The 13,671-nt window shown below is 39.5% G+C and overlaps 1 protein-coding gene, 1 long non-coding RNA gene and 1 pseudogene across 4 annotated transcripts in view; 1 reads left to right on the top strand and 2 right to left on the bottom strand.

Annotated features, from left to right (window-relative positions):
- Positions 1 to 755: 755 nt before the first annotated feature.
- Positions 756 to 3,496, bottom strand: LOC148735084 (uncharacterized). Its single transcript, XR_015999280.1, has 2 exons — positions 2,810 to 3,496; positions 756 to 1,599 (listed from the first exon to the last, which is right to left on the bottom strand). It is a non-coding gene; the product is annotated as an uncharacterized LOC148735084 (long non-coding RNA).
- Positions 3,497 to 4,270: 774 nt separating this feature from the next.
- LOC111342932 (uncharacterized) lies at positions 4,271 to 8,523 on the bottom strand (annotated as a pseudogene). Its single transcript, XR_015999279.1, has 2 exons — positions 7,351 to 8,523; positions 4,271 to 6,930 (listed from the first exon to the last, which is right to left on the bottom strand). The product of XR_015999279.1 is annotated as an uncharacterized LOC111342932 (transcript).
- Positions 8,524 to 10,158: 1,635 nt separating this feature from the next.
- The window catches only part of LOC111342935 (E3 ubiquitin-protein ligase Su(dx)), a 20,470-nt gene continuing 16,957 nt past the window's right edge, over positions 10,159 to 13,671 (top strand). The window contains exons 1-6 of one of the 2 annotated variants that reach the window (XM_088753383.1): positions 10,159 to 10,294; positions 10,749 to 10,847; positions 11,360 to 11,416; positions 12,158 to 12,210; positions 12,682 to 12,707; positions 13,222 to 13,260. In XM_088753383.1, the coding sequence (XP_088609509.1) occupies positions 12,176 to 12,210; positions 12,682 to 12,707; positions 13,222 to 13,260 (100 nt within the window). In that variant the 5' untranslated portion in view covers positions 10,159 to 10,294; positions 10,749 to 10,847; positions 11,360 to 11,416; positions 12,158 to 12,175. The remainder of the gene's footprint in view (positions 10,295 to 10,748; positions 10,848 to 11,359; positions 11,417 to 12,157; positions 12,211 to 12,681; positions 12,708 to 13,221; positions 13,261 to 13,671) is intronic. The other variant, XM_088753382.1, reaches the window with a different exon arrangement.

The raw sequence follows: 13,671 nt of genomic DNA, 5'->3' as shown, positions 1-13,671 counted from the left end.
AAGAGCGTGTTGGCTGTCTTTAATATATGATGGTAAAGTTTTGACGATGGGAGCCATAATTTTGTCTAGATAGCTGGAGATAAGTTCGGTAGGGAAACTGCAAGCCGAGACAATGGGCCGACCCGGGTTGTTAGGTTTGTGAATTTTACGAGAAGTTTTAGGAGTGGTTATGATGAGATTTTTTGCTGTGGCCGGCAATTCTTGTTTAGTTATGAGTTCGTTGATGGTATTCTTGACGGTGTTTTGATTGCTAGCAGTGAGGTCTTTGTCGACCTTTTGATAAAAAGAGGTGTCAGAAAGTTGTCGCAAAGCTTCTTTTTGGTAGAGGTGGGTGCGCCAAACAACAACTGAGCCGCCCTTATCGGCCGTTTTGATAACTATGTCTTTGCGTTTTCTAAGGCTTTTTAGAGCCAACCACTCTTCAGAAGAGAGATAGGAAAATTTGGTAATACGATTGAAATTAAGTTTGTTGATATAGTGGCGACATTTTTTGATTAAAAAAGTCTAATGATGCGACACAACAGGAAACAACAGGAAACCCGCTAACAAAATTATTTTTAGCATAAAGAACGAGTCTGTAAGAATCAAACATCTTGGGAAATGAAAATTTTCAAACCCCTTCAAATTTTGCATGCAGTTAGGCACTCAGGGGGGGATGCACAAAAATGCCCTTTTTAAAGGTTGCAGCACTCATGTTGCCATGGTAACAACGGGTGCTTGTTCGTGGCCTAGGGCCTCATTTTCATACAAAAACATCGTAAAAAAAGTCTAAAATGTTTATTTCTCTATCTCAAGCTAAATATAATATACAGATTGGTACTTCTTGGATACATAGTGACATCATTCGTCTTTACTGTGATGCATTCAATTTTCCTTGGGAGTGAATGTGAACACACCAATAGATTATTTATGTTGGTACAGTTTCGGTCATTTTTGCTGTAGGGTAAAACAGGGAAAACGTTTGTCTAAATTTCTCCAAAAGTACACCGATTCTGGAACTGAAACTACGCACTTAGCTGGCTATGATATTCTAGTTTTTAAATATGTAAAAATCTCTGCGGGCCGGTCCCTACTTTTCATAGTGGCAATTCGCGAACGAAGCTCAAAAATTAGATATTGCATAAATTGGCAATGTTTACATCTAATGTTCTCAACAACAAACGTTTCAGACAAATGAAAAGTGCAAGACTTTGGAAGAATGGTATCTTCTAAGCGATATTCCGAAAAGAAATCTCGCCTCTAGCATTAATATTTTGAATAAAAATTGATCAACATTCATGAAGGACTACTCGACGTAACTACAAACATGTACCTTAAATCGTGTGCATATTATCCAGATTCCGAGTACTGTACCCTCTTCCATGGGAATTTAAGCAATCAGAAATCCTCTGACGATACACCGTTATACTTGCCTGTCATTTGAAACATGTTAAAGTTGGCTGATCTACACGAAACTATCGTAACACCGGTCATTTGTCATAAACATGTACGTTATCACGATGGCGTGACGCTGGATTTCTCCATGAAGTTTCCATCAAGTTGCTCCAAAGAAGACGACAAATGGACATTTTTCGATATTTCAGCAGATTGCCGCGCATTCTGAGGTAAAAACAACCAAAAAAAGAGAGGAAAATCTTGATTAAACGTTCGTAAACACTGAGAGTGAGAGTCTCAATCTCAACTTGTCAGCGGTAGTACTACATATAAAACCCACCACTCGCGCGAAAAGTATCCCCTCGTTACAGCACATGGAACAGGGATTTTATCACAATCATTTCCCACAAATTTAGCTTTTTTCAGGGAATATTTTACATGCTTGAACATTGCTTTGGCTTTGAGCCTTGAGAATTCTTTTCTTGATAATAAAATGCTATAATAAGTGCCTACAAAATTACAGATGTTCTTTCTTTCAGTGTCGCATGAACGTGGACCGAGGAGTATAGATTTGTCACTGTTGAACCAGCAGGCTTGATAATCTCCACAGACCAACGTTTTTGGACCGAACGATCTCCTTTTTCTTTCTAGTGAGCCAGCCACCTCAGGAGGAAATTAAAGAGACCTTTGACTTCCTGTCGTGTAAATCACCGGAAGATTGGGTTATATTCATCTTTCTTTAAGCTTATTTAAATAAGCTTAAAGATATCCGGGAAAAAATTGTGGAAAATAATCGTGATGAAGTAGCTGTTCTTTTTCCTGAAGAACCTGAAGCAATCCAGATTACATATTAACCATGGGGTGTTTCATTCCAGTTACGAATTGCGCTTTGCGTGTGAATAATGAGTAATTTGAAAGGTGGAATTATAAGACTATTATCTTTCATTTCGAACTTTGTTTTGATTTTTTCTTGATCAAGACATGGAAGGAAACATCGACTGACTCGATTGCACTGCGGCGGTGATAAGTCTCTCGTTATCATATCTTATGCAAATTTTCTGACAGTTTTCTAACAGTTTTCAGAGGATTCGAAATATCTCAGACTCGAAATATCTTAGATTCGAAATATCTCAGATTCGAAATATCTCAGTTCCTGTCACCCGGAAATGACAACTGCACGAACCTGCTCTTTGTAAGGAGAGTCAATGTGTTTTACGTTAAATCATGCGATGCCTACTCCAACGACTACCACATATCGTATAATTAATCACTCGTTGTTTATTGATACTAGCTCGCAGCCACTGGAGCAATTATATTATTCGATCTGAAACAGAGCAACACAAATCATCGTTACGCAACTTACTTATGATTTCTAAACCCAATGATTTCACTGAGAAAATACCTCAAGAAGAAACTACTATGATGCTTTACTCACTTCTGTGGCGGGTCGTAACTTAGAACGGGTTAGCCTTAAACTGGTTAGCTTGACTCTCTTTTCCTGGTGAGTAATACCGATTAGCAAATTGCTTCTGTTTGAAACCCGAACACGTGTAAAAGCATAAGTCTAGTAATCTCAAATGTCAATCAGTGTCCCTAACTAAATCAATATTTATAACCATGAGTTCATTTCCGGTTCCGTCAACGAAACACAATGTGTTGATATGTGTTCTTTTGAATTTTGTACTGGAGAACGAGGCCAGTAGGGCTAATTTAAATTTAAACAAAAGAGTATTAATCCGGCAGCCATTTATGAAAGTGGTCTATTGTAGCAACCGTTGGACTGTTGTGCAGGAGGTCGAGGGTTCGAGCCCCGGCCGCACCAACACTCAAGGTCTTAAAATAATTGAGAAGAATTTGCTACCTTTCTATAACATCAAGAAATGGTTACTCGGATAGGGACGAATAAAGGGAGGTCCCGTCTCCTGCAGGGTTGGGGTAGGAGACGTTAATTTCCCACATACGAGATTACTGTGTGATGGATGTCCTCCCCTGGGGTGGGATAGGTGGGTTTAAGGGGTTAGGTGTCAATTGGGACGAAAGTTCTGTTCCTTTCTCCTGCCATTCTCGTGGCGAACAAATTAAATTCCTTAAATTCCTTAAACTGGGTTTTACATGTACTACTACCGCTCATCATCATCATCATCATGTTTATTTGTTCAAGCAGGTTGAATTTATTGGCAACTGTATAAGCTGATGTGGACCTGCTGTTTTCCCACCCAACCCACCCCAGGGGAGGACATCCAGCACACAGTAATCTCGTGCGTGGGAAATTAACGTCTCTTACCCCTTACCCTTTAAGAGACGGGACCTCCGGCTTTACGTCCTATCCGAGAAGACGAAACAATGTGAGTGAAGTGTCTTGCTTAAGGACTCAACGTGAAGCCCCAGCCAGGACTTGAACCCGGGCCGTTTAACCCAGAGTCCAGCGCACTGACCACTGGACTACTCACGCCTCACGCCGCTCAAAAGTTGTGATTTATACTCTCATCCTCAATGTTTACGAACGTTCAATCACGGTTTTCCTCTTTTTTTTTTGGTTGTTTTTACCTCAGAATGCGCGAAAATCTGCTGAAATATTGAAAAATGTCCATTTCTCGTCTTCTTTAGATCGACATGATGGAAACTTCATGGAGAAATCCAGCGTCACGCCATTGCGATAACGTACATGTTTATGGCAAATGACCGGTGTTACGATAGTTTCGTGTAGATCAGCCAACTTTAACATATTTCAAATGACAGACAAGTATCACGGTGTATCGTCAGAGGATTTCGGATTGCTCAAATTCCAATGAACGAGGGTACGGTACTCGGAATCTGGATAATATGCGCGCGATTAAGGTACATGTTTTTAGTTACGTCGAGTAGTCCTTCATGAATGTTGATCAATTTTTTTTAAATATTAAAGCTAGAGGCGAGATTTCTTCTCGGGATAGTGCTTAGAAGATAAAATTCTTTCAAAGTCTTGCACTTTTCATTTGTCTGAAACGTTTGTTGTTGAGAACATTAGATGTAAACATTTCTAATTTATGCAATATCTAATTTTTGAGCTTCGTTCGCGAATTGCCACTATGAAAAGTAGAGGCTGGCCCACAGAGATTTTTACATATTTAAAAATTAGAATATTATAGCCAGCTAAGTGCGTAGTTTCAGTTCCAGGATCGGTGTACTTTTGGCGAAATTTAGACAAACGGTTTCCCCGTTTTACCCTACAGCAAAAATGACCGAAACTGTACCAAGATAAATAATCTATTGGTGTGTTCACATTCACTCCCAAGGAAAATTGAATACATCAAAGTAAAGGCGAATGATGTCACTATGTATGCTAGAAGTACCAATCTGTAATGTTGTATTTTGCTTAAGATAGAGAAATAAACATTTTACACTTTTTTATGATGCTTTTGTATAAAAAGGAGGCCCCAGGCCTCGAACAAGCACCCGTTGTTACCATGGCAATAAGGGTACTGCAACCTTTAAAAAGGGCATTTTTGTACATCCCCCCTGAGTGCCTAACTACATGCAAAATTTGAAGGGGAGTTGAAAATTTTCATTTCCCAAGATGTTTGATTCTTACAGAGACACGTTCTTAAGTGATAGTTGCGTGATCGCTTTTGCAATAAGCATCCAATCTCACAGCGCTGATGCTAAGCGGTATTAAAATAATTCCTGCAGATTTGTGCCGTCAGGCTTTATTGTCTAGTAGCGTTTGTTCATCTACTGCGGACCCACAGAGAGTGCCTCATTCCAGCTTCTGGGATTGTTTACGTTTTGGGTAAACCATGATGAACCGACCCTAATTATCTCTTATTTTAAAATTTACAGGGCACTGCTAACTCTCTCCTTGGTCTTTTTGTCAAATAATGCAACGCTTTCAGTCCATGAATAGCTGAAAAAATTGAATTTCCCTTAATACTTCTCTAATTCAATAGAAATAGTTGCAATATCGCAAGGTAATTTTGGTTTTATCAACTTGGTTGATTATGTTAATTGGCCACCGTACTCAAAGAATTTCAAAGCTGACTTTTCGAGTGTTAGCCCTTCGTCGGTGCAAATTACGAAGGGCTAACACTCGAAACGTCGACTTTGAAACTCTTTACGGTGGCCAATTAACATTATCAACTGAGTTGATAAAATCAAAATTACTTGTTGTTTTCCCCCACCGACGCTGACTAGAATATTTTTCCCCGAAGGAAGTAGCCCTAACAGATCTGCTCTACACTTGTACACTGTCCTCCATAACTACTCTGACAAAGTCGAACTCTTCACCCACGTCCAAGTGCTTGTTAGAATTCAACCTTGATAATGCGTCTGCGATGTTTGCCCTTCCCGGACGATAAAAACGTTGAAGTCGTACGACTGTAGGCGCCAAACCCATCTTTCTATTCACGCGCATGGCTTTGAAGTGTCTGAATGAATGCGTTCCAGGGGCTTGTGGTCGGTTTCCAACTCAAATTGCCTCCAACTGCCAAAAATCCACTTGTGTAATTAGACTCTTTAGCGCTTTAAAGGGAGTATGCTGAATTTTATCACAGTGAAATACAGTTCCCTTGCCAACAGGACAGGTTTTGCCACTGACGCCACGTCTGGCATGAGCTTTGCACAGTACTGGACAAGATCCATAAACAATCGCATTTCACTCGCGTCCTTAGGAGGCCTCGCGTCTCTGATCGCCGCAATCTCTTCTTCTCTCGGATTTACGCCGTTGCTTGCTAGTTGATGATAGTCTAAACTCACACTTGTCACCATTAACTGTTAACCCTACTTCTCTCAAACTATCTGACGCCGCCAAAAGACGTTTGTCGTGTTCTTTCACGCCGCACCATTAAACAATTACATCATCAGCAATGTTCGCAACCCCGCCACAACCCCTGAACGTCGAGCTTCAAAAGTTCTCTCACAGTCCAAATGGTATCCTGAGAACAGATTGCGCCACTTGCCCCACCAACTCGTCAACATGCAGCTTAAGCTGGTAACCCTTCAAAGGACCAGCATTAGTGTACAAATGCTTGTATTTCCCTCTGACGTCACTATCAAACCGATCAACGCCCACATTGTTTTCCTGAAAAGGACCAATGCACAGAAAACTTAACGCCTCAAAAGTCTCTCGGCCCAACAGAGTTTGACCACCGGCTTCAACCAAGACAAAGTCAGCTTTACTTCCACTATCCGTCCCAGCTAGCTTAACATCTGCTGTCAGTAAACGTTCCCAAGGTGGGTAGAGGCTTGGTACCACCATATGCAAGAAGTTCTCTCCCAGAGTTGCGAGACTCGCATTTAATTCCTTTTTCCTACCAGAGTTCCCATGTCTTGTTGTCTCACGATACCAAAAGTAGCTCCCGAATCATTAGCACATTAGGTTAGCCCACCAACGACCAACGTTATCAGTCCACTACTTCGCTTCTTGTGTCCACTAGTCAGGTGTCCCACTGAAAATGCATAACTAGGTTTTGGCGATGAACTGGTTAAACAAAATCGACATGGTCTACTCCTCCATGACCAGGTTCTTCAACCTCGAAACTAGTCTCACGTTCCCCTCTGCGTTCACGTCTACCGAGTTTCCTTGGTGACGCATTGATTGTTAACCGAGAAAAGACGAAACAAAAATGAAAAATTAAGACTTCGTATCGAATAAAGACACCTTTTGACGGTCCAACTACCACAAGATTTTTCAAAGCTCTTTTCAAAACATCAGAGTGTTTCGTGTTGCTGCCAGAAGGTTAACGACAATATTATACATGTATGCTATTGATTATGATGTAGATCAAAAAACATATACTTACCTGCATTAAACTTATCCCTCAAAAATGCTTGAGTCTTTCAAAAGTGTGAGTCTTATTCAATGTATAAAAATTAATGGTATCCCCAGGTCGCACTTATTCTCGAGTTATTTCAATCCCAAAAACTCCACTACCGTTAATTTAAGTGAGGTCTGAATAGGCAGAATGATGCCTATAAGAAAGAATAAAAACATATACTTACTTTGCTTTTTTTACATTTTTGTTTTGTTTTAAACGCCCTCTCCTAGAAGTTATCTGAGAAGTCCCTGACAGTGCTTCCAAATCTAAGAGCAAAAGCTGGGTATTTATGGCAGTCAGACTTGATAGTGCTTTAGAGGAGACTAAGTCTCGCTCTCAGTTCATTGAGGTCGGTTAAGAATATTCTGGCGAAAATACTTAAAGCGTTTTTCGCAGTTTCCCTCAAAAAATGCTTATCCAAGAAGATTCAGTACAGAAAGTCTTTATTATCCTTTGGTAGTTCGTAAGCCATGCTTCAGATGAGTTGAAATGAATACTTCACATGGGTCTCTTCAAGCGGGCTGGCTGAAATTGTTCACGGTTAGATCGCACCATGGTCAGATCGCTCCCAGTTAGATCGCTCCATCCAAAAGTTAGATCGCTCCATCAAATAAGTTACTTCGCTCCCAACATAAGTTACTTCGCTACATGTGGTAAATTAAAGTAGAAAGTTGATAAAAGACAGATGGACAGTGGATGGATAAGTAAGAGTTTAGTTACACGAAGAAAGAGTCGCCATTTTTAACAGAAGTCGAACCCAGTCTCGCTCGGGTCTGAGTTTAACAACGTTTAAAAGTGTCGGTTCTTTGAAAGCAATCATAGTCATTGTTGGTCATTTGGTGGTATTTCTGTTGTCTGCTGCTGTGTTTAAACAGGACCATTCAGGAAGGAACAGGCTTTGAGTAGCTGTCTGGCGGATTTCTGGTTTGACTCGTATTGATCCCAGAGGTCGAAGATCTTGGCCTGCATGTCTCGGTATTTACGCCGCTGGATCCCGCGTAGCTTTTTCTCAGACACCAATCGGACTTGGATGGCGGTCAGCTGGGCCTCCAGGTGAAGTAACTTTATGAAGACGTACAAGGGAAGTTGTGATTTACCAGCCGCTCGCCGGTTGATCCCGTATGCCAACCTTCCAGGTCGTTGTTTTTGCGCACTGCTTGCTTGAAGATGGTCCAGTCTGCAGGGCTCCATGTTCCGCCGCTAATCCACGTGTTGTTTACGTACTCGGCAAACTCGGCTAGGGTTGGGGACTCTTTCTGACTTTGAAGCCGCTCAAACTCCGTTGTGATCTCGCCTTCGGGCGGGAACGGTAGCGCCATCATCTTACGGATGTAAGCATACGTGCCCCGGTCATTGTAGTAGCTGTTCGTCAGTCCTAATAATAATAACTTTTATTTCTATAACGCTCTTATCCTATGTTCAAGGCGCTTTACAGCGCTGAGCGGGGGACTTTACCAGACTGCCAGTACAGTTTACAAACAATAAAGGCGAACTTTAACAGATGCCCTCACCCTCCAAATCCCAGTAAACAGGCCAGACCACATCACAGTAATCTCGTGATGTGGGTTCTTTAACGTCCCCTGCCTAATCAAATTATCTAATTATCTAATTATCTAATGCAGCAGACGGAACCCACCGTTTATTCGTTCTTATCCGAGAAGACTAGAATTTCTATCCATTTCTTGATGTTATAGAAAGGAAGCACATTCTCCTCAGTTATTTTAAGACCATGAGTGTTGGTCCGGCCGGGGTTCGAACCCTCGACCTCGCGCACAACAGTCCAGCGGTCTAACCAACTGAGCTAACCGGGAGACGGTTACAGTGCTAACGCCTGTACCTAGTAAATAAAAAATGAACAGAATATAAGTAAATTAAGAAATAACTAAATTTCGTTAAAATACCTCAAGTTAACTGAAGTTAAAGTGAGAAACAAATGCGGCCAGCCTTTACTTCCCAAAAGAAATTAACACCATTCTTTGTTTATATTTAATTAGCTATAGATCGCGCTAAAAACATTAGTATTCATAGTGCAGTGTGACTTTGTGTAAAGTGAATAGAAGACCGTTAGGACGCAGAATAAAGAAAACCTAGCTCATAAAAAGTTGTCTTGTCAGGATATATTTTTTCATGCCGAGATCGGAAAATACATGAGAAAACAACCAGGAACATACCCGCTTCCTCAAGATGCAAGGAGCCTGAGCGTTGTGGTTCTCTCGAGGTCAAATAGAGGTCATCGAATCGTCACAAGACAATCTTCTCCTATAAACTTTAAAGATCAGTAGTAAGTAACACTGAAGCTTACCACATGGAGCGATGTAACTTATGTTGGGAGCGAAGTAACTTATTTGATGGAGCGATCTAACTTTCGAGTGGGACGATCTAACTTTCGGATGGAGCGATCTAACTTGGAGCGATCAAACCATGGTGCGATCTAACCGGATACCGCTGAAATTAAAGGTAGCCATTCAGAGCTGGAGAAAGCATGTGTACATATGAGCATACGTAAATTACAGGAAGTGAATGGAACCTTAATTTACCTAATTTACCTTAATTTTAACAAAAATGTTTGGGACACCTATATCAAACTTTTGACCAAATGTCAATATAATCTGAGCAGCCGAATTCGCTTTTTTCTATGTATTATTGTTCCCACTTTCCCTAAAAAGGGGAGGAGTGTTTCAAATATTTTGACGAAGATTGTAGGTGTCAAAGAAGGGCAAAAAAGTCTTAACCATATTTTAATGTAAGCAGTGTAGGTGGGACCTATTTGCACACAAAAAAATGAAAATTGAACTCAGACAGGGCGCTCATTTCTCTTTTGAGAAAAAGTAGAATGTGCGAAAGAAAGCTTTGACGTTTATTTGAAAAGGAGAGGGGACGCTTGTTGGAAGGAAGGTGCTAAATCGAATCATTACGGTGCGCTGGATTTCTCATAGCTCCTACCTGACCTGTGATCCCTGCATCAAACTGGGGTCCTGTGACATTCCAATGACGTCATTTGCTTGAAGGTCACGTGGTGTGTACATCGAAGACGGCCTCGAATTGTTGGTGACTTGGCTGTTTTCTGTTTGGGAAGGGTTTTTTCTGTTTGGGAAAGAATTTACCGATTGTGACTCTTTAAATAGAAGGTAGGATTTTTGAAAACATCCTTGTTAGTTTTTTGCAGCGATCTGGTTGTATTCGCACTAAATTATGAAGTTGGGTATAGTGTCTAAATTTGAGTAGCCATGTTGGACGATTGGAAGGGTCACGTCAACTTTTAGAAACTGTCCTTTGGTTTTGCAACCGATGATAACGTGAAACACCCACTAGAAGAAAACCGTCTGATTTAATTTGCTTTTGTGCCCTATAATATTTAAATCTCAAGAGTCTCGAGAGGAAAAGTTCCCCAGCCGCCGACTAATACTCTAAAAGTATGACCGCTGTATAATGAAAATTTTTGGATTTCCTAGGAAGTTTGCATAGTTTCTCGTCATTCTCATGTGATACATCATGGATGGGTAATGATACCTCGCGGTTTTCAGCTCTTTTTGACTTCATTAAGGCGTTTGTCATTGATAAATACGATAACATTTCCTTCAGGTTTTCATGGTTAGATCAACCAGATGTGAGTTGAAGTCGATGGACAGCAGCAACGAAAACTGATTTTTAATTTGTTTTTATCTGCGTGAGTTACCTTTGGTAAGTTTTAGGTCCACTCTTTTTTCGCAACCATTAAATCATGAAAGGAACGGAACATATAGAAACTCGCTAGACCTACATATGACGTTACGAGAAATGCATGTGATTAAACCAAATAACAGATCGACCAAAGGTAAGTTGCGATGGTATCTTCGTCGCATTGTAAACAGTATAATCATCAGAATTCCTGTTTCTAGTTCACTCATATCTATTTTAGTAGCTCTAAAATTTCGATATGATTACGTTCATGCATGTAAACATCTTTCCTTCCACCTAACTATAAGTCGGTCGCTCTAGATATACACGTCTTGGCCGAACTTCCTTGTTAGGCAGGATTGGTCCCTAATATTTATCATTCCTGTGAGTGCTTCAGTACTTCCTGAATAGTGTTGTCTACGAATTTTAAACTGAGCTGTTAGAAACCAAAAATGTGTTTTGTTGTTGTAACATAAACAAACCCTGTGAAAGCTTAGTTCAACTTAGCGTGCATCTTAACACTGTGTATTTGATAGTTACGTAGGTGTTCAACCACCGAGGTCTTCTAACAGTCCACTGCTCACTATAAACTGGTAATACTTCGTCCCAGGCGATTGTCATCTTTTGCAGATATATATTTTGCCTACAGTTTTTGTCAGTAAAACAAGTACTGTAATTGTATTTTTGCCCTCTCCACAACAAGGGAATGAAAACTTTAGATGAGATGAATGTTATTCCTCCTTAAAAACAAATCTTAATAAAGGGTTTGTGGCTTGCATATTGGGTGAAATGTTGTGCATTGACTGTTAGTAGTGTTTTCGTGCTAATATTGTAATGATTTGTTGTTTACTGTGGATGTGATAACCAGTCCAGCAGTGGCTGCTCACGCCATCTCAGATTTTTCCATACTGTTACATTAATCATGTAATCCAGTTATTAGTGTAGTCTATAGCCCTCACAGGAGCTCAAGATGTTCCTGATCCAGATTAGAGTTATTTTCAGAATTTGAGGCACTTTTTTAAGTTGTGTTAAAGTAAAAGCTTTTACAAGACAAACTACTGGTTGTAATGTATACTAAACTAAAATTCAAAGCAGAGACATACAGTTGCATGCATCTTGTAAAATGTTATAGAGTTCAATTATGCTTTGTGACATTTGAACTGTCTAGAAAAATGCTAAAATCAGTATCACTTAGCAATGTACTGTACCAGTTGTGATCCAACTATATATTTTAGACATGTTAGGGTACTTCAATATACTTTGTAACACTTTGTGCCATTAGTTATCGTATGAATCATTTTATGATAATTGATGTTTTTGATGCCTTCCTGTAGAGTTAAGAGAGAAGTGTCATGCTTGTCGGTTCTGAACAACCAAATTCTGCAAGGTATGATATTTTAAGAAGGGGAAGTTTTGTGGTGTCTGTTTAGCACTCAAATATATACAATTATTTTACTTTTAGAGAGAAAATTTATTATAGCAACACTTCCGCTACCAGTAGCTCTGAAATGCATTTGATTTCATTGCCTTAGAATCAGCTCATCAAGACCACTCAAAATTTTGATTGAGTCACTAGTTAAGATTCAAAGCCACCCTAATTTTACATAATAAAGATGTTGTACTGTTATCATGGTAATATCTTGCAGCAGAGAGAAGCCATTATCAGTTTGGAAACTGCTCTTGTGAACAGTTCTCTAATACTCTGTGTTCTTACCAGCAGAATAATTATCAGTCCTCCAGTCTAGCAGAAAGTCTGATAGTTAACTCTTGCAAAGAACACAAACATCTTTGAATTGCAACATGTAAACCAGAACAAAAACTTCTTGAACTCAATTTTTTTCTGCACTTTGTTTTGCAGTCAGCTTTCACAACTCAAGTTCACAAGTAAGTTTGTGATGAAAAAAAAACTGTTTTTTCTTTCACCTTTATGAATGATAAACTTTCTTTAATAATTGTCTAAAGGCAGTATATGTAGTTGTTGTTATTCTTCATTTTTTTCTGTAGGGTATACATCTTGCTTGATGTATAGATTTAATCAAGACTGAAAGTATTTCTCCCTTCCTTTTTCCCCAAATCTGACAAGTTGAACATTTCTATTAGTTTTTAGGTGTTTCTTGTGTCCTTTTAAAGCTAAGTTATTTCATTTGAAGAATGTCACTATTTAGACAACAGATAAGAGATTTAGTAGTCCAAGTGTTGAAGACTTTCAATGTGTGATTTCACAATAAACAAACATTTACAAACCCATTTACAGACTGTACAATTCATGCTTTGCGCAGTGTTTTAATTTGTCAATCTTTTGACAGCCACCATGTGCCTTTCATTGCTATGAAACCTTTGTGCTATTAACCAGCAAATGCTGTAACATTGTTGTTTTGATGTTGCTTTTTCTACACAGTCTTGAAGGCTACACTTAAGGAGCAGCCGGGATGGTTCAGTAAGTTGATAAATACAAACACTAAACTTTAGAAGAAAGGCAGGGAATTTGTGTATACAGATTCAGTTGTTTGAGCATGCTTCATTCTCTTAATGTATATGTTGGTTACTTTAGTGTATCTGCTGAAGTGTAACAAGGGAAATATCTCTCTATACAAAGTTAAATTATCAAGGTGAAAAAAAACAACTTGTACATGTGCCAGCTTTGAGTTCATGGAGATATGAAGCATATGGGAGGTTAAGAGAGCACTTAAGAAGTTACTGTAGTTGCTTTTAGATTAGTGTATAGTGAGTTGTAGAATCTTTGTGCTTTCCAGACTTCTGTGTGCTTCATGTCACAATGAATTCATGCTGACTGAATCCAGTCTTAAGTACAATACTACAAAATTGAAACCTATTTGACATGTTATTT

Source organism: Stylophora pistillata, chromosome 3, assembly GCF_964205215.1.
Source record: "Stylophora pistillata chromosome 3, jaStyPist1.2, whole genome shotgun sequence".
NCBI lineage: Eukaryota > Metazoa > Cnidaria > Anthozoa > Scleractinia > Pocilloporidae > Stylophora > Stylophora pistillata.
Note: the sequence above shows the minus strand (reverse complement) of the source record. Positions and strands in the feature narration are given on the sequence as shown.